Source organism: Lycium barbarum, chromosome 8 (genome assembly GCF_019175385.1).
Source record: "Lycium barbarum isolate Lr01 chromosome 8, ASM1917538v2, whole genome shotgun sequence".
In the NCBI taxonomy this organism is placed as follows: Eukaryota; Viridiplantae; Streptophyta; class Magnoliopsida; order Solanales; family Solanaceae; genus Lycium; species Lycium barbarum.
The window spans coordinates 127,610,396-127,629,202 of NC_083344.1; the positions used below are offsets into that span (position 1 = coordinate 127,610,396).

General features: G+C 38.0%; 2 protein-coding genes across 3 annotated transcripts; one reads left to right on the top strand and one right to left on the bottom strand.

Annotated features, from left to right (window-relative positions):
• Window positions 1–262: 262 nt before the first annotated feature.
• On the bottom strand, window positions 263–9,756 carry LOC132607278 (probable lysophospholipase BODYGUARD 4). Its single transcript, XM_060321183.1, has 4 exons — window positions 9,248–9,756; window positions 2,023–2,372; window positions 1,256–1,452; window positions 263–684 (listed from the first exon to the last, which is right to left on the bottom strand). The coding sequence occupies exons 1-4, from the start codon at window positions 9,660–9,662 to the stop codon at window positions 366–368; spliced, it is 1,281 nt and encodes a 426-aa protein (XP_060177166.1). The 5' UTR covers window positions 9,663–9,756; the 3' UTR covers window positions 263–365.
• A 3,150-nt stretch (window positions 9,757–12,906) lies between these two features.
• LOC132607279 (NADH--cytochrome b5 reductase 1) lies at window positions 12,907–18,247 on the top strand. 2 transcript variants are annotated; one of them, XM_060321184.1, is made up of 10 exons: window positions 12,907–13,054; window positions 13,166–13,296; window positions 14,792–14,933; window positions 15,028–15,118; window positions 15,208–15,285; window positions 15,716–15,796; window positions 15,916–16,005; window positions 16,979–17,044; window positions 17,733–17,819; window positions 17,955–18,247. In XM_060321184.1, the coding sequence occupies exons 2-10, from the start codon at window positions 13,188–13,190 to the stop codon at window positions 18,045–18,047; spliced, it is 837 nt and encodes a 278-aa protein (XP_060177167.1). In that variant the 5' UTR covers window positions 12,907–13,054; window positions 13,166–13,187; the 3' UTR covers window positions 18,048–18,247. The 2 variants fall into 2 exon arrangements, with proteins under 2 accessions (XP_060177167.1, XP_060177168.1); XM_060321185.1 differs by having other exon boundaries at window positions 12,915–13,054; window positions 13,171–13,296.
• Window positions 18,248–18,807: the final 560 nt, after the last annotated feature.

The following is an 18,807-nucleotide window of genomic DNA, read 5'->3' on the forward strand; positions in this document are numbered from 1 at the left end:
TTCAAGGGCTATACTTGTCAACTTTTAAAGTAGGGACAATATCTAAATGATGATTTAAAAAGGGACATTTGCGTAAATCAACAGTAATTAGAAGGTTACAAGCTTAAGTTGTGAAAACAGTTATTTGTAGATATCCAAGATAAAACTACATAGAATAGACCAAATATGATGTGACTCTTTCATATACCCTATGCATAGTGGAAGTTTAGTGTATCAAGCTGCCTTTTATTAATTGAAACTAAAGAACAAAACAACATATGTGGAACTTGTACTCATTTTAGCTTTCACAACTTAAAACAATGCCGCTACAAAAGAAGAGCTTGTATCTTCATATAAATCAAAATCAAGAAGTTGAATTCCCATTTCTAACATATTGACCCCCATAACTTCTCTAAATCATTACATAAATCTTTTTCTCTACCTATGACTACAGAAGTATGATCTGCCTTATCAACAATTTTTACCTCTGCTTCAGGCACTTTCATCTTTACATTGTTGCTACATTCCAATGGCACTACTTGGTCCCTATTACCTTGAATAACATTGATTTTCACCTTGGCTATTCTTAAAATTTCCAAATATTTATCCATAAACTTTGCTCCACCACATATCACATTATGCATTGTGTGCCAAGCTGAATGATGAGTGTGCCTAGTCAAGTCAATTGCCATAAAATGTAGGTTCCTGAAATCAAAGAAAAAGTAGCAGATTGCCAGTATATTCTAAGTCAACTCATGATTGTACATAATATTTACGTGCCCCCCCCCCCCCCCCCCCCCCCGAAAAAGCATGTAGGCTATCACACATTCACATGTACAAAATTGTCATATAAGTATAGTCACGTCAGCAACTTACTTTATATAATATCTATGTGGGACCACTTAAAAACAGAAAAAGAACTTATTTTCTAATCCAATTTGATACCTAATGTCTTTACCATGTGGCGTTATGTGGTTTCTTAAGTGGGTCGGAAAATGAGGTTTTCTTAAGTGGTGCCACGTGGATTATATATTTAAGGTAAGTTATTGAAGTGACAAAGCACTTCTGTTTCCGAAACCGGATTTAGCGTTTTTCCCGGATTTTTTATTACTTTGTGACAAATAGGTATTAATTGAATTGTGTTTTTCATTATAAATGTATTTTATGACTTTGGTGCAATAAACAGAAAGTTGGATGATTATATGCGAAATTAACGCGAAAGATGTAAGAACATACAAAAAGTAGATGTAGAAACTAGAAAGTGTTATTCCCTTACCTATTCCAAGTGAGTAACTTCAAAATTCCTTCCCAAATTCTGTGGTTTTTGCAAATGATGTAACACACACATCTACCCAAGTGTTCATACCATGACATAAATGATGAACCAAATAACAAAGGTGGCCACAATCTTCTAGCTGCAAGTGTGTTGAGTGTTGTTAAACTAGCATCCTCCTTTCTTGAAGTTACGTAAGGCTGAAAATAGTTAGTCACAAAAAGAATCGAAGACCATTAGCAAGAAGAAACAACTAATCCAAGAAAATTGGCAGGACTTATTTCACGTATCGAACTTTTGCCATTATAACACAATACTACTATTTTTTGTATTATTTTGACTGCTATGTTGCTTAGACTCTTTAAAAAAGTCGATGATTGTCCGTCAGATCCTTCAAAGTAGTGCATTTTTTAAGAATCTGACGCGGATGTGACATCATTTTCGAAGAGTCCGAGCAACATTTACTGACTGTATATGAATTGCTCAGAAAATATAGATGACTGAAAGGTTGAATCTTTTGTGTCAGGTTAAGACACATCACTCACCGTGTGTCAGTGTTTTGCCACTCCATAATATTCACGTCATAAAATCTTACAAAAGAAGATTTCACGGTGTAAAAAGTATGACTAGTACCCTTCCAGGCATTTGTACTTTCTGAGCAATTCACGCATTGTTCAGTTACTTTAACATGACAAAAGTAATTTTAAAATAACGCTCAGTGACCATACGTGAAATTAACACTTAGATTGATACTAATTAGTTGTACTTACTGGTGCTATCAAGGTGATTGATTTCACAGAGTCAGAGTATTTTGCAGCTAATGCTAATGCTACCACACAGCCCATTGAATGTGCAACTATATGAAATGAGTTCAACTCAAATGGATGGACCACTGATTTTTCAATCATTTCCACATGATCTTTAATTGTGTATAAGCAATTGTTTGGTTTTGGACTTTTTCCAAATCCCAATAAGTCAACTGCTAACAATCTGTAATTCTGCCTTGCATCTTCAGATAGATTAGGAAAAATTGTCTCTGTCCAGAATGAAGATGATGAGAGAAAACCATGTAAAAGTACTATATTTTCTGCTTTCTTGCCTTTGAAATCCTGTAAGTTAGCTGCAAATTTTGTAATCCTAACATTAGTTCTCATGAATATTTGTTCAACACATCAATTGATATAGAAATTTGGAGGAAGGATCAGTTTTGCCCTTATTCTATCTGAAACTCAGCAGCTTTTTAAACTTTTGGTCTAATTTTACCTCCAGAATTAGGAATACAATCTCTTTCTTGCCGCTGAGAGCTCCAACTTGAGGATAATTTTAAATCATAATCAAAAGTTGAGCGGTAAATCTATATCTTTTTTAAGCATAATTTGGATACGTGAAGTTCACCAATTTCAAGCTAGAGCTATGTTATGGCAAACGCAAGACGATTTACTTAAGACAAAAATATGAATGAACCAAAAGTCTAACGGAGAACAATAACTATAGTGGTGAGGATTTCAAATGATAACTAAATTAAGTGCTTAAACACTAGCAATAATGCAATTAGCAAAATAGCATTGTTACTTGTAAAGTACGATGCTTCAAACACTAGCAGAGGCGGACCCACATGGAAGGTGTATACGGTAAAAACCGGATGCGAGGCAAACCGGTGGAGCGAGGGGACCGACTGATCTGCCTTCTTCGTCATTGGAACGACCAAGCCCGGTGACCCGAGCATTCGTGACCGTTGGTCCGAATTGATCGTGGCCGTTGGTCCGTTTGACCGGGGGCCGTTGGTCCGAATTGGTCGTGGCCGCTGGTCCGTTTGATCATAGCCGTTGGTCCAAATTGATCGTGGCCGCTGGTCCGTTTGATCGTGGCCGTTAGTCCGTTTGATCGTGGCCGTTAGTCCGGGAAATCGTGGCCATTAGTCCGTTTTGGTCATGGCCGTTGATCCGGGAGATCCGTTACGTGGTTGCCACGCATCGATAGCGTGCTGCCATGGTCAACCACCAACCATGCGTGCGTCAGATCGTACGGCCAACCTAATCCCACCAAATCTGCTCAGAGCTGTCCTTTTTATTATTATTGAAATCATTTGTATGGGAAGAGGCCCATAGAGGCACCACTATAAATAGAGCACATCCCCCTCCTTTGTAAGGGTTGGCTCCTTTACTTTCCAAGGACATTTATAATAAAAGAGCTCATATACACAATCTCTCTCCCTCAATATCTGATCCGGCCAAGGCCATTTGTTTCCATTTATGTTGTGCTTCTTTCATTAAGTATTGAACATAGCTTCTAAATGTTCATGTCCATAGCAAATCGAGCAAATTATCGTTATTATCCATTTTACTAAATACTCACACGCTTATTTTCCACTATCAAACATATATCAAGATCCAAGCACATATCCTATACCCGCATACAAATTCAATTGATTTCCCAAATTCGGGGTAAACAGTTTGGCGCCCACCGTGGGGCTAGGATAATAGTGGTCTTTGATCTTGATCTCTATCTTACCCATCAAAATCAGAAACATCTGTTGTCCGTCTCTGAAAAAACGGACCAAATGGCTAACAGTGGGCAATCTGGTCACGTCAACAACAACGAGATCGTGGCCGAAAATGAAGGCAGCGGGCCACGAGGATTGCCAAACCCCACTGACCCTTTAAATACTAACAATTCAATTACTTTGTCCGGGACACAAGTCCGGAAAGAACCGGATACCCCAAATGATAATATTGACTTGCGTTTAATTTTTGAAATGTTGCAGGAACAGAGAGCGGCGATTGCCGAATAGGGAATCACAATAGCCCAGCTGCAGAACGGAGGAGATAAAACGACCCCGGAAAAGGCGAAGAGTGTTGCTGAACCCAGAAGAGATGAGGCACGGATGGTTGAAAGCAATGGCTCCGGAGCTGGTCCATCCACCGAGGTTCTGAGAATGCTCGAAACGTTGGCGAAGCGGGTGGACTCGACCGAAAAAAGGGTGGAGACATACAACTCTTGGGTGGATCAAATCCCGGGGGCTCCGCCTATCTTGAAAGGGGCGGATTCAAAGAGGTACATCCAAAGGCCTTTTCCTCCGAGTGCAGCTCCGAAATTGATCCCGAAGAGGTTCAAAATGCCGAATATCCAAAAATATGACGGCACAACGGACCCTCACGAACACGTGACCTCATACGCCTGTGCTATAAAAGGCAATGATATGGAAGATGATGAAATCGAATCCGTGTTGCTGAAAAAGTTCGGGGAAACTCTGTCAAAAGGAGCATTGACTTGGTACGATCATCTGCCCGAGCATTCAATCACTTCTTTCGAAATGCTCGCCGATGCCTTCATAAAAGCACACGCCGGAGCCAAAAAGGTGCAGGCTCGAAAGGCGGATATTTTCCGTGTATCCCAAAGAGACGAGGAGCTATTGCGTGAATTTATCAACCGGTTCCAAAGGGAACGAATGGAGCTCCCCCCGGTTCCGGAGGAATGGGCCGCACAAGCTTTCACAAAGGGGCTCAATGTGAAGAGCTCGACGGCTTCGTTCAAATTAAAGGAAAGCTTGCTGGAATACGAGGCTGTGACCTGGGCGGATGTCCATAACCGATACGAGTCAAAAATTCGGATAGAGGATGACCAACTCGAGCTTCCCCCGGGGCCCGTAAAAATGAACAAAAGCTCGGAGAGATCACGAAAGAGTTACGAACCGGAGGCCGGACCATCGAGGGAAAGGTATCGGCCATACCCTCGAAAACCAAGCTTCAGGTCGGAAAGATCAAGGGATGGCCCGAGTCATTTCTCCGGGTGGGGGTGATAAACTGGCCGAGTCCCCGGTTCAGGTATACCACCGAGGAGTCAAACGAGGAGGCCACGGCTGTGAAACTCGATCTCACGGATGAACTTCGCGAAAACGCGTTGGTCCGTATTGCAACCCAGAAGCAGAGAATGGAAAGGTACTACAATCGGAGAGCCAATTTTTGACATTTCTAAGTTGGGGACTTGGTGCTTCGGAAAGATACCTTGAGCACCAAGAATCCCAACGGAGGAAAACTGGGTCCGAACTGGGAAAGACCGTACAAGATAACCGAGGTAACGGGCAAAGGATCGTATCAGCTGGAATCCGTGGACGGGCAGCGATTGTGCAACAACCGGAACGTGGCTCATTTGAAGGGATATTACTGCTAAGGTATGGACACCTCATGTTTAACCTTTTTCTTTTTGCAGGAAGTCAAGTACCGGATGAAGTTAGGATCTAGGTCTGAAAACGCGTGTTGCACTCTTTTCCTTAGTACGGTTTTGTCCCAAAATGGGTTTTTCGACAAGGTTTTTAATGAGGCAACAAGTACAACGTGTTACTTAACAAAAATAAGGACAAACGGCCGGGAACTCGGGGTCACGGCCTACGAGTGGGGACTTGATAGCGCTCGCCTGATCTTGCAGCTCGGATAAACACTAGGGGACTTATACCCACATCGAGGTTTACCCCGGTTAGTGGAAAACGGAGGAGCTCAACAAATCAAGACCGGACCTTCTGCATTAGGTTTCGGTGTAAGGACCAAACGATCAAAATGAATCGGGTCCCCCCAATATTTGCTACGGCAAAATCAAGACCGGACCTTCTGCATTAGGTTTCGGTGTAAGGACCAAACAATCATAATGAATCGTGTCCCATTTAGCATTTGCTACGGCAAAACTAAGGCCCGGTCACCGGCCATAGCCTTCGATGTAAGGACCAAACGATCATAATGAATCGTGTCCCATTTAGCATTTGCTACGGCAAAACTAAGGCCCGGTCACCGGCCATAGCCTTCGATGTAAGGACCAAACGATCGTAACGAATCGTGTCCCATTTAGCATTTGCTACGGCAAAACTAAGGCCCGGTCACCGGCCAGAAGGAATTAAAATTCTCATATATACAAACATTTTGCAAACGCAAAGTTATCAAAAGCTGGTATAACAAAATCTTGGGTGTCTTTCTATTAAAAGGACTTCGCCCCGATGGTAACCGCCGTATTCCGGCACTGCCCCACTCACATACTCTATATCGAGGATTGTGCCTGAAATTCGACAAAGGCAACAAGGTCACAATGACCCAAGCCAAAGCTCGGCAAATTCCCCCAAAACGGGGACTGCTACATCAAAAACTTTGCCAAGGTTGAAAAAATACCGACCCTAAAGAAAATGCCTATCGTAATTCGGAGACATCTGAACTTAAGAAGCATCGGATAAGTCCCACGGGCACGGTGAATTAACGACTATGAGTCGACCTGTCCTAAAACGGACCAACGATCATGACAAAAATAATGGCAAACATTCAAAACGAAGAAATAAGAAGGTAACGACGAGCTGACAGGGCCACCGGTTTCGGAAGTTATCCACTCCCCGTTACTCCGATAGATCGGAGATCCGGGAAGTGTGGGGCTATCTGTATACGGTAAAAACCGGATGCGAGGCAAACCGGTGGAGCGAGGGGACCGACTGATCTGCCTTCTTCGTCATTGGAACGACCAAGCCCGGTGACCCGAGCATTCGTGACCGTTGGTTCGAATTGATCGTGGTCGTTGGTCCGTTTGACCGGGGGCCGTTGGTCCGAATTGGTCGTGGCCGCTGGTCCGTTTGATCATAGCCGTTGGTCCGAATTGATCGTGGCCGCTGGTCCGTTTGATCATAGTCGTTGGTCCGAATTGATCGTGGCCGCTGGTCCGTTTGATCATAGCCGTTGGTCCGAATTGATCGTGGCCGCTGGTCCGTTTGATCATAGTCGTTAGTCCGTTTGATCGTGGCCGTTAGTTTGGGAAATCGTGGCTGTTAGTCCGTTTTGGTCATGGCCGTTGATTCTGGAGATCCGTTACGCGGTTGCCACGCATCGATAGCGTTCTGCCATGGTCAACCACCAACCATGCGTGCGTCAGATCGTACGGCCAACCTAATCCCACCAAATCTGCTCAGAGCTGTCCTTTTTATTATTATTGAAATCATTTGTATGGGAAGAGGCCCATAGAGGCACCACTATAAATAGAGCACATCCCCCTCCTTTGTAAGGGTTGACTCCTTTACTTTCCAAGGACATTTATAATAAAAGAGCTCATATACACAATCTCTCTCCCTCAATATCTGATCCGGCCAAGGCCATTTGTTTCCATTTATGTTGTGCTTCTTTCATTAAGTATTGAACATAGCTTCTAAATGTTCATGTCCATAGCAAATCGAGCAAATTATCGTTATTAGCCGTTTTACTAAATACTCACACGCTTATTTTCCACTATCAAACATATATCAAGATCCAAGCACATATCCTATACCCGCATACAAATTCAATTGATTTCCCAAATTCGGGGTAAACAGAAGGGTGGGAGTGCGTTCGGAAAAAATTATGTATATATATGTTTATATACCTTGAGAAATTAGTATATATTTAATTGTGCATTCTAACAAACGAAAGTGTCTTTGGGGCACGTTGACCGCAATTGTTGCTTTCTTTACATGTCACCCCGGATCGAACCCAAATGTACTTTTAATTATTTTTTTGAGCCTATTTTTAGGAAAACAATAAGTGTTCAATGAGCTCGCCTAGATTCGAACCTGCTCTGTCACCACATGTTGCACGACCTTAGCCACTGAGCTATATCTCTTTCATTTGCTTCACTGTATTAAATTTTATTTATTACACATATTTGACTTATATACTTATATTTTCGCCACTGCTATGCTATCAGTGATCAGTCCGACACGGTATTATCCCTCAGTCGTCATTAAAAAGTTTGTTGGCGTTTATGTTAAGATAATGGTGCCCCCGCCCAGTGTTTTAAAAGGCGGGCGTAAGGCGGGGCGTTTTACATACGCCTCGACGAGGCGTAAGCCCCATGGGTATTTAATTTTTAGTATTTCTTAAAATAATATAATTACAATAAATATTTTTAAATAGGTAAAATTACATAAAAAAATAAAAGAAAACTGCAAATAAATGAAATATATATATATATATATATATATATGTATGTATGTATATATATGTATGTATGTATATATATGTATGTATGTATGTATGTATGTATATGTGTGTGTGTGTGAGCGCGCGCTTGATCCTCACAAAAAAATGATCAAAGCAATCCATTATACACCGCTTATAACTTGTAGTTATATATAACATAATTTTACAAGTATAAACAATACAATGAAATAAAAGCTATTATGAAATGCAAAACAATTCTAACATTTTAACTTTCAAACACGGAAAAAAACACAGTTTCTTAAAACACTATTACTATCATACTATTCATTTTATCTCCCTATAAGCAAATAATCAATAAAATTTATCAATATTACAATTAAAACATAATTTCTTCATGAACAAAAAATAAAATTATATGATAATTCTGATACATAGGACTTATGATCAATGACAAGTGAAAATGTGCAATTCCGCTATGTGTTTTTTTAAAAAAAAATTAAGTGATATTCACCCTCACGACGTTTTCAAATAGTAAATATCCAATACTACAACTTGTTATATGAGTTACACCCAATCTTCTATTTCTATAGATGAAAAACTATTAAATAGCATTATTTTGTTAAACAATTATGAGGGTGAATGATTTTAATTAAGGAATTTAAAATATAATTTGTGTAAGAACTGTTAGGCGAGCCCTGGGCGTTGGGCGTGTTTAGGGCGTACGGTTGGGCGCTTAGGGCGTAAGCCTTGTAGGAACTAAGCCCCGCACGTTAGCCCCAAGGCGTTTTGCCACTGTCTTGCCCCGAGGCGAGCCTCGGGGCGAGTCCTGACACTGCCTTTTAAAACAATGCCCCCACCGTCTTAAAATCCTGGATCCGCCTCTGAACACTAGCATTCAAATAAACTATGAATCAATTCAAATACCAGAGCAGCAAATGACCATATATATATTCATGCAACATTATGTTGTAACATGTTAAAATATACAGATAGTATATAAATTATATACAATCTCACAGTCACGTATCTAAGTTAAATCCTCATATATGAAATGTACCTTGTTCTGTTTCTTTGACAGCAACATGAAGCTTCAACTCTGCTCCAATATTACTCATCCATGAAACACATTTCTCACAAGCACAATCAGACCACCTCACATTTTCATTCACTTTTTTCCTACTAACATTTCTGCGAAACCCCATTTCTCTAAAAACATTTCTCCGGTTATAAAGCGTCTTCGACAACTCACTCTCTTCATTATCCGTGTCGATTTTTTCTTTTTCATTTTCTATGAAACAGTAACAATGTGACCCTTTACCTTCCAAGAATTCATCTATCAGTCTGAAGAACACACAAAAAATCGCCTCGAGCAAGTCGAGGAACAAGAAAACTACTGCGCTGGCTGATGAAATGAGAATTTTTGTGAAGTTTTTTAGCCATTTTTGTGTGAAAATTGTAGAGAGTTTGAGCATATTTTAAATAGCATGTGGATAGGATAGGGAGAGTAAGGAATACATAAGGCAAGTTAGTGTTGCGTGAAATTTTGGACCACGTAAGTAGAATGGTCTGGCGATTTAATATTCACTCTTTTGTTTATTCTACTTTCTTTGTTTATCGATCAAATGGGACCAACCAATGGATACTGTCCAATCAATTTTACGCTCTCAAAAAGAACGTCGTTAATATACTACTCCATCAGTCTCAAATTATTTGTCATTTTAGAAGTTAAAGACACAATTAATTTTTCTTTCTTTCTATTTTACCCTTAGTGGAATTTTGCCAGTAATGAAGATAACACATAAATAGAGTAAACATTTAATATAGAGAGATTATAACTTAGACATAAATAAGGGTAAGTAGTCAAATACCACTCCTAATTAATATTTATTAAGGGGCATGTAAAGAAAAAAAAACGACAAATAATTTGAGACGGAAGGAGTATTACATTCAATCAAGGGCGTCAAATGTGCGAGTTTAGTTAGCCGAGTTAATAAATGGACGAATCAAAAGTTACTTGGACCGAAATGCATTGAGTTAAATGAACTAAAAAAAAGGTGCATAACACAACCGCCTAATTTTTATTCATTTTTTTGTGCGGATTGCCCTTCAAAAGCACTGGTCTTTAAGTTTTGCCCTTTAAATAAGTGGTCTTAAGTTTTGCCCTTCGCTAGAAGCCCCTTGGTTCCGGGTTCGAACCCTCGCTCAATAAAAAATTAAAAAAGAAATTGCAAGGTATAAGTTGGGATTCGCAAGGCGGAGTTTTGCATGTCTCAGGCAGAATTTTGAATGCAAAACTCTGCCTGCAGGTGCAAAACAAACTCTGCCTGCAGATTCAAAACTCTACTTGAGGCTTAACTTTGACCCGAATAGGCCTAACTTGCTACAAACTCTGCGTTGCGATTTTCTTTTTTATTGAGCCGGGGTTCGAACCTGAAACCTCATCGTATTAGGGGAAGGACAAATATTAAAGATCACCAATTTAATGGGCAAAAATTAAAGACCACCCCAAAATAAGGGCATTCTTGCGCATTGTTAAATTTAACTTTTTAATTTGTTCTTCTATAATTTTCTAAGTACCTAAGAAAACATTTTTTTTTTTTGGGTTTGATGATACTATTAATTAATGCACAAAATAGTATCACCAAACAAAAAATGTTTTCTTAGGTACTTATAAGTGGTTAGATGATTTTCTTAGATTCAATTTGAAGGTGGAGGTAGTGATGTGGAAGGAGGGAGAAGGGGGTGATATGGGATTGAGCCCGTGAGGTGACATGTTATGTGATGTCGAACTCAACTAAATATCATGTCACGTGTTAACAAAAAAAGGGTATTTTTTTTTATCAATTTTGTAGCTTAACGAGTAATAATGGAACAAAAATATAACAGAGGACACAAATGATTATTCTCACGTAATAAAAAAGTAGTTTTGACACTTTTCCTTTAGGAATATCGTACTAGGGTGGGCTAGATGCTTTATTTATTTATTTATTTAATGGGTAAAAATTATTTTAGTCCTCCAATTTTACTTTAAATATCAAAGACCTCCCCAACATTGAACAATCGACATTTTCACCCTCTTATCTCAACCTATTCGGCCATTGACCAGTAACTTTATATTATTTGACCGATCATCAAAGGGGTAAAAGGGAATTTCACTTATTTTTTTTATTATTAGTGAGTACCCTAATTAATAATATATAAAAAATTCACAGTTTCCTCCGTTAATTAATTCTAACGCTTTCTGCTGTCTTCAATTTTTCACCATATCCAGAGCAGTTCTTCATATTTCCGAAGAACCTTTCAAACCCTTGTAACCTTCATATTTCTGAGATAATTGTTTATCAGAGTTTGAAAGGTTCTCTGAAAATACGAAGAACTGCTTAGGTTATGGAGAAAAATTGAAGACAGCAGAAAGTGTTAGAATTGATTAACGGAGGAAACTATGTAAAATTTATCTATTATTAATTAGGGTACTAACTAATTAATTAAAAATATAAGTGAAATTCCCTTTTAACCCTTTGATGACAGTCAAATAATATAAAATTACCGGTCGATGTACGGAAGTTGAGATAAGAGGATGAAATGTCGATTGTTCAATGTTGGGGAAGGTCTTTAATTTTTAAATTAAAGTTGGAGGACTAAAATGATTTTTACCCTTTATTTAATAAATTGAATTTCACACATTAACATTAAATAATTTACATAGTATAGTCAAAGCTATTATATGGTTTTAAATAAATTCAAATGAGAAACTAGTTTGAGTCCAAAACAAGGGGCGACGGTTGAAGGTTGGGGGGCTGTGCCATTTGGTAGGTGACAACAACCAATACTTAAGATCTAATATCTTGTCTTCACCTAATTCTTAATACTATGACTTACTTTCGAGAAAATGTTTATAATGGTCCTTATATTTGAAAGTAGGTTCACAATAGTCAGTTAAGTATACACTGAATAACTTTGGTCTTTCAAGTTTGATAAAAGTTAACATTTTTAATCTCCGTCAAATATTTACCTATGATGTATGTTAGATTTAAGGGGAACTCTATTAATAAAAAAAATATAAAAAAAAGAAGCAAAAACTTGCATTTAGGGCTACAATTTTTGATTTTTTTTTAGAGCCTGATATAACTTTTTGAGGTTTAATTTATGATATTTTGATATATGTTTACTTCGTGTTTTGTGCAGTCTTTTGTGTTGCAAATTTTAGGATTTGATGAGACTTTCTTGATATTTATTACCATTAAATTATTATTTTCACCGTTTTCTCAAATTTAATGTGTCTAACAATCGAGAAAAATTAGGGGGATCATTTTGGTTTTGGGTCTGCGAAAAGATCAAATCTCCACTACGTTTATTTTTCTGGTATTCAAGCAGGTTGGAATATGTATTATCATAATAATGGTAGAAATGGAATCTAATTGCAAAAGCAAAAAAGGGGGGATGTCTTTTTTTTTCTTCCTATAATTCAATTTTAATTTCTATTTAGAGAGAAACTTTTTGTCATGATTCGTGAACTAATCCTTTTTATATACATTCAAACCACTGCTGGTCACATTGGTCTTTATCGAGAAATCGAAGAAGCTATAAAGGGGTTTTCTCGGCCCCATCAAATCTAACGAACTTAAATAGTTAAATATTTGACGAAAACTAAAAGTGTTAATTCTGAACAACTTAAGAACACAAACTGTTCAATGTATACTTAAAAGGACTATTTTACACCTACCCTAAAACATAATGGACCAATTTTGTCATTTTCTCAATTCCTAACACTTTTAATTTCAATTACAGCCTCTGGCGACATATTATGACTATCTCAATAATCTGACCAACCCCATCTCACATTAATCAAGATTCCTCTTTTCTGGTAAGAATTCAATCCATTAACTCCTGATTTAAAATCTTGGATCCTCCTTTTGAATTTTGAGATTCAAAGATTAACTAAAGCTTGTGTTTTTTCTCTACTATTTGTCTAAAGATCAGATTTTTATTTTGTGGAAATGGAGTTCTTGGAAAGACCTGATGCTCAATTGATTGTTGGGGTTGCTGTTGCTGTTGTTGCTGTTGGTGCTACTGCATATCTTTACCTGTCTTCCAAGAAGTCCAAAGGTTTTGATTTAACTTAGTTACCTGGCTATTACAGCATAATAACATAATGTGCACTGAAAAAGACTGTTAATTACAATTATGCATGCTTATTATTTAGGAGTCATGACCTTAGATAGGAAGATTTAGAGGTTGAACATTAGGACAGAAGGTTGTAGGTAGTTGAGTTTTGTCGCGCTACGTGTGAGAGAGATGGGGGGCTAGCCTTTTCTCCTCTTTTCCTTTTCTTAGTAATAGTATTTAATTATTGCGTAGATTATTATCCTTATGTGTGTATTACTATGTTGCTCCTTTTGTTTTATATCTTGATATTTTGCTGTCGTCTTTTTCTTGCGATGCTGTATTGACTACGTTTCTTTTGAGCTGAGGGTCTATTGGAAACAGCCTCTCTAACCCACAAAGGTAGAGGTAAGTTCTGTGTACATCCTACCCTCCCCAGACCCCACTTGTGGGATTACGCTGGGTATATTGTTGTATTATCTAGGAGAAACAGGTGCTAAATGTTTTAAGTTAGTGGTCGGTTAGCTACTATATTGTGGCAATGGTTGTGGACTTAAGGGGTGTGTGTGTTGTGTCAAAGGTGGATCCAGGATTTGAAATTTATGAGTTCTACAATGACATCAAGTTAAAATACAATAGTAACTGTGTTCGTAATTAAATATTTATAGATATTTAGTGGATATTTTAATACATATATATAGGGTTTAGGCAAAGGCTATTGGGTTCCTGTGGACTTGCATGTTACTTTCTGGATCTGCCACTGTGGGGTGTGTGTGTATGTATAGGATCTATCGGTTATACATGTATAGTTTAAGAGGAGTGCAGTGGGTGCGCCTGCTCCACCATAACAAGCTACATTTGCGATGAAGAAATTTGGGAATTGGGATACTGATGTTTATAACTCGATGGCTTTTTTTGCGTATGCATAAGCCATCAGCAATCCTCTAGTGTATCAAGTCAACCTCATTGTTGTTATTCATTTATATAATTAGGTCAAACGTTCAAAATGCTATAGAGCTAGGGGTGCCATGTGATTGTATCTTATTTTAAAGAGGTCAAGATATTTTTTGATTTATAGCTTGTTTGGCCAAGCTTCCAACACTGCTTTTCGAAAAAGTATTTTTGGAGAGTAGCAGTTTGTTTCTGGCTAATCAATTTGAAAAACACTTTTGCTAATATTAGAGCAGTACTTTGTGCTTGACAATGTCCCAAAAGTACTTCTGGGGAAAAAGCTACTCTTTTTAGCTTCTGAAAAACAGCTTTTGTTACTACTCAAAAATACTTATTGTTTTCCCTAAAAGCTTGGGCAAACCTCCTCAATTTTCTAAAATAAGCTCTTATTGAAAAACCAATTACTAGCACTTTTAGCTTCATAGAAGCTTGGCCAAATAGGCTATTAGTTATTTCCTCAAGTCACTAACAAAACTGTGCCTGGTTCTGATGACTATGTTTTTTATCTTGGTTATACTGACTGATTGTATCATGTTGTCTTTAACAGTATGTTTAAATCCTGAAGAATTCAAGGGATTTAAGCTTGTTAAGCGCACACAACTTAGCCATAATGTGGCAAAGTTCAGATTTGAACTTCCAACACCCACTTCCGTGTTGGGCCTACCCATTGGACAGCACATTAGTTGCAGGTTCGGTTGATTGAACTATTCTCACATACCAGTAATTTCTGCTACTGATAGTTAAGAAAACATTTGGTTTAACACTTCATGTTTATTCAATCAGGGGCAAAGATAGTCAAGGTGAAGAGGTTGTTAAACCATACACACCAACTACTTTGGACTCTGACGTTGGATATTTTGAATTAGTTATAAAGGTAAAGCTTAGGTAGCACGGTTATTTTGTTCTTGCCATTTTCTATCTCATATTGGTGATTTTGATAGTTTGTATTTTATGAATGCACAGATGTATCCTCAAGGAAGGATGTCACATCATTTCCGGGAAATGCGTGTGGGTGATTATATGGAAGTGAAGGGACCGAAGGTAGTTTTCTTTTTGCTTGTGAGATAATTCGGCAGTGTTACTTATTTGTCATCTGCTCTTTTTTTTTTTCTTTCAGAAGGGTACTTTTGTTTCCCTTCTTCAACAATTCGAAGTTTGTTAAATCTTTGAATTAATATCCGGATGACATAGAATCTGGGTTAAGCTTAATGGGCTGAACCGGTCCGGTCCCCCCGGTAGGGAAAAAATTCCCTGGACCCCCCCCCCCCCCCCCACACCCCCTAGCCCGGTCCAAACCAGGCCGGCCACTACCGGCTCAGTTTTGGGTCAGCCCCGCCTGTTAGACAAGCATAATTTAGACACAGGAGAAATCCGACATTGCTTAGTTTCAGTTGGCATTGGATTCTTGATGCTTCCATTTTAAAAGCTTTATCTCTTGAGGACTCACGCATTGATGTCCGTTCATAAATAGGGACGCTTTAAGTACCAGCCTGGCCAAGTTAGAGCATTTGGAATGCTTGCAGGAGGCTCTGGCATTACCCCGATGTTCCAGGTCTGTTTTCTTTCTGCTTCTCTATAATAACTTGTGTTTCATTTTTTGTGATAGGGGATGTTTCTGGACCGAAGAATTCGAGTTTGATGTAGGTATTACTTCTTTCTGTTTCTGTCCAGGTTGCTAGAGCTATTCTTGAAAATCCTAACGACAGGACGAAGGTGCACCTGATATATGCTAATGTCACTTCTGAAGATATTCTTCTGAAGGTACATATTCATATCTTTTCTGTCATTCAATTGGTTCATGCATTTTACTTGAATGTTTGAACAGATTTTATGCATGCACTTGACTTAATTTGTAAAATGTGTGCTTAGTTGAGTCCTCGACTGATCTGTGCTTTAGAAATGTGGGAGAAATTGTCTGATTTTTTTAATTTTTTTTTTGAACTTGACTGGCAACTGTTTTGTGTTTAGGTGCTCAAGTTATAAAAACGCCCCCAGAGCAATTTTGTTACTTAAGACACATGAAACCAAGATACAATGATTTGCAGTGAAGTAGCAAAGCATTTGAGTTTTTTCTTAAAAAAATACCAACAATAAAGATAAATACCTTTCCCAAAAGTATCCAAACTTTCTTCTCTGCCTGTTTTATTATATTAGTAAAAGTTATTGATATACTACTTCCCGGATTTCCCCCTTCAGATCTTCATCCTTTAGTAATAGAAGTACATCAATTTAAAGAAACACACTCCCACTCTGCGGCCATACATATTGCTCATGTCTAAGTAATGTGTAGTTATGTCATATAACCTTTGACTGTTTTGAAGTGTTGAACTCTTTCGCACTTTCACAGTATAGTCTTTATTACTTTCACTTCCCCCAATTCATTATTGAATCCTTTTCTAAATGCATTATCATCCTTTCTAGTTATACCGGGGACGCCAGATGTTCTATTTGTAGAAACTACTTAGGGGGCCATGGAGTAGATATATGTCTCAACTACAATCGTAATGTCTATAGTTGGCCTTTTAGCAGTTTGGAAGGACATAGTTGCACAATTTTTATACTGAAGTTGACGACTCCTCAAAGTGTTGATAATCGTACCAGTCAATATTTGTTTGGGGGTTACCTTTCTTGGTCTTTTGGCTAATATCAAGTGTAATATTTGTTTCTGTGGAGAGGCATATTAGCTTGAACTTACTGAATGTCCACACCTGAAATATTTTTTATTTGCCTGCAGGAAGAGTTGGACGGCCTTACTGCTAACTATCCTGACCGTTTCAAAGTTTATTACGTCTTGAATCAGGTCAGTTCTATTACTTTATTTCTGGTTTGGAATATGATCTATAGACTTTTTCCTCCTTCTACCTATAATAATCTCATTTTTGTTTATTTCAGTTCTGTATATTTTCCCGTATTCTTCTCTGACATGTTATGTGTTATGTGTATTATGATAGCTAGTTCAATTACTGTAGTTTGTAGTAATGGTTTAAAATCTCCAAAACTGTCAAATGATTTTCGTTCATCTCCTTACTGATTTCTGTAAATTAAAATGAAATTTGATTTAAGTTGACTTGTTCGGAAACTGGTACTTAAATTCTCGACCTTTAGAGGCACTTAATTTTTGTGGCTCATGGGAGAAGTGTAGCATATTAAACTACTTGTGTCCACTTATCTCTACAATGAATACAATACATAATTACTCTTTAACTGCAAATTTATCAACCAAATGTTGTTTTCTCTCTTTTTGTTCTGGACACCGTGTTCCAAACAAGATAGGTTCAATGTAGATATAGTACTAAGCTGACTCCCCTCCCCCCTTTAAAAATATCAAAAAGAGAAAAATCTCACTTATAGTGAATTGATACTTTTTCTTCTTTAGTGTCTTTCCAAGTTGCTCATTGCTATGGTACATTTCTCTTGCAAGTAGACCTGCTTTTCACATCCTACATATTGAATAAAATGATTTAATCGTTCTCTTAATATATGTGTAGCCTCCGGAAGGATGGAGTGGTGGTGTTGGATTTGTCTCCAAAGAAATGATCCAGACTCATTGCCCTGCCCCAGCAGCTGACATTAAGGTATTATAGAAATTGCTAAAAGCTAGTGATTCTAGTATCATGAGTTTGTAATAGCAGAAATAGGTAGATTAGCTTAAAAGTTCATGGAATATCGAGGGAAAGCAGAGGTCGACTAATTTCATGTTACACGTGCAGATACTGAGGTGCGGTCCACCACCAATGAACAAGGCTATGGCTGCTCATCTTGAAGCCCTTGGATATACCCCGGAGATGCAATTCCAATTCTAACTCCCCTATTTTTCTTTTTAATTTTTTATCCGAGCATTGAAATTAATCTCAATATAAAAGATGTTGCTTTTTATAGTCTGATGAAAGACATTTTTCGTCTGTACTTGGATTATATGTCTGTTAAATTGAGTTTCAGGGAATTAAAGCGACTCTAAACCGTGTTTACAAATTTGAATAACATCTCAATCCTTGAGTAGAAATGTCGCCTCTGCTGTTTTTGGTGACTGGTCTTCGCTCATTTCAAAATGCACTATGTAACATTTGAGTTGATTGCAGTGTTGTTTTCCTTTTAAGTTCAACTCATGAGAGAAGTTCAGCTCCTCAGAGTGATGTGTGATAAATGCTGACGGGTGATGGGTGTGTGTTGGATCCTTAAAAAATGGTACATTTTTTGAGGATCCGACATGTATTTTCAGATAGTCCAAGCAACATAGCACTGACCTCTTAAATTCAGACAACTGATCAATCTGTGCCTAGAGTTACTCCACCCCCCCCACCCCCCAACCCACCTTGTCCTCTGTTAGAATACAAATTATATTCAATTGATAACGGTTGGTCAAATTTTGTGCGCGCTGTTTATCGCAAATTTGGATAATCAATTAAATTTATGAGTGAGGTATAGGATGTGGTTGAACTTTAATCTATTCTTGATTGAGAGAAAATGGTTTAAGATGAGTTATGAGTAATCTGAACAGTGATTGATGGTCTACGCTAAATGTATATGCTAATATGTTGAATATTGTTTGATTGAACAAATCTA

Bases quoted from the DNA above. Each gene is read 5' to 3' on its own strand.
- LOC132607279 (XM_060321184.1), top strand. From the start codon at position 13,188: ATGGAGTTCTTGGAAAGACCTGATGCTCAATTGATTGTTGGGGTTGCT. The intron at 14,934-15,027 runs GTTCGGTTGATT...TTATTCAATCAG, and splicing joins GGACAGCACATTAGTTGCAG to GGGCAAAGATAGTCAAGGTG. The intron at 17,820-17,954 runs GTATTATAGAAA...TTACACGTGCAG, and splicing joins CCCCAGCAGCTGACATTAAG to ATACTGAGGTGCGGTCCACC.
- LOC132607278 (XM_060321183.1), bottom strand. From the start codon at position 9,662: ATGCTCAAACTCTCTACAATTTTCACACAAAAATGGCTAAAAAACTTC. The intron at 1,453-2,022 runs GTAAGTACAACT...AACTATTTTCAG, and splicing joins CAATCACCTTGATAGCACCA to CCTTACGTAACTTCAAGAAA. The intron at 685-1,255 runs GTAAGGGAATAA...CTTTGATTTCAG, and splicing joins AAGTTACTCACTTGGAATAG to GAACCTACATTTTATGGCAA.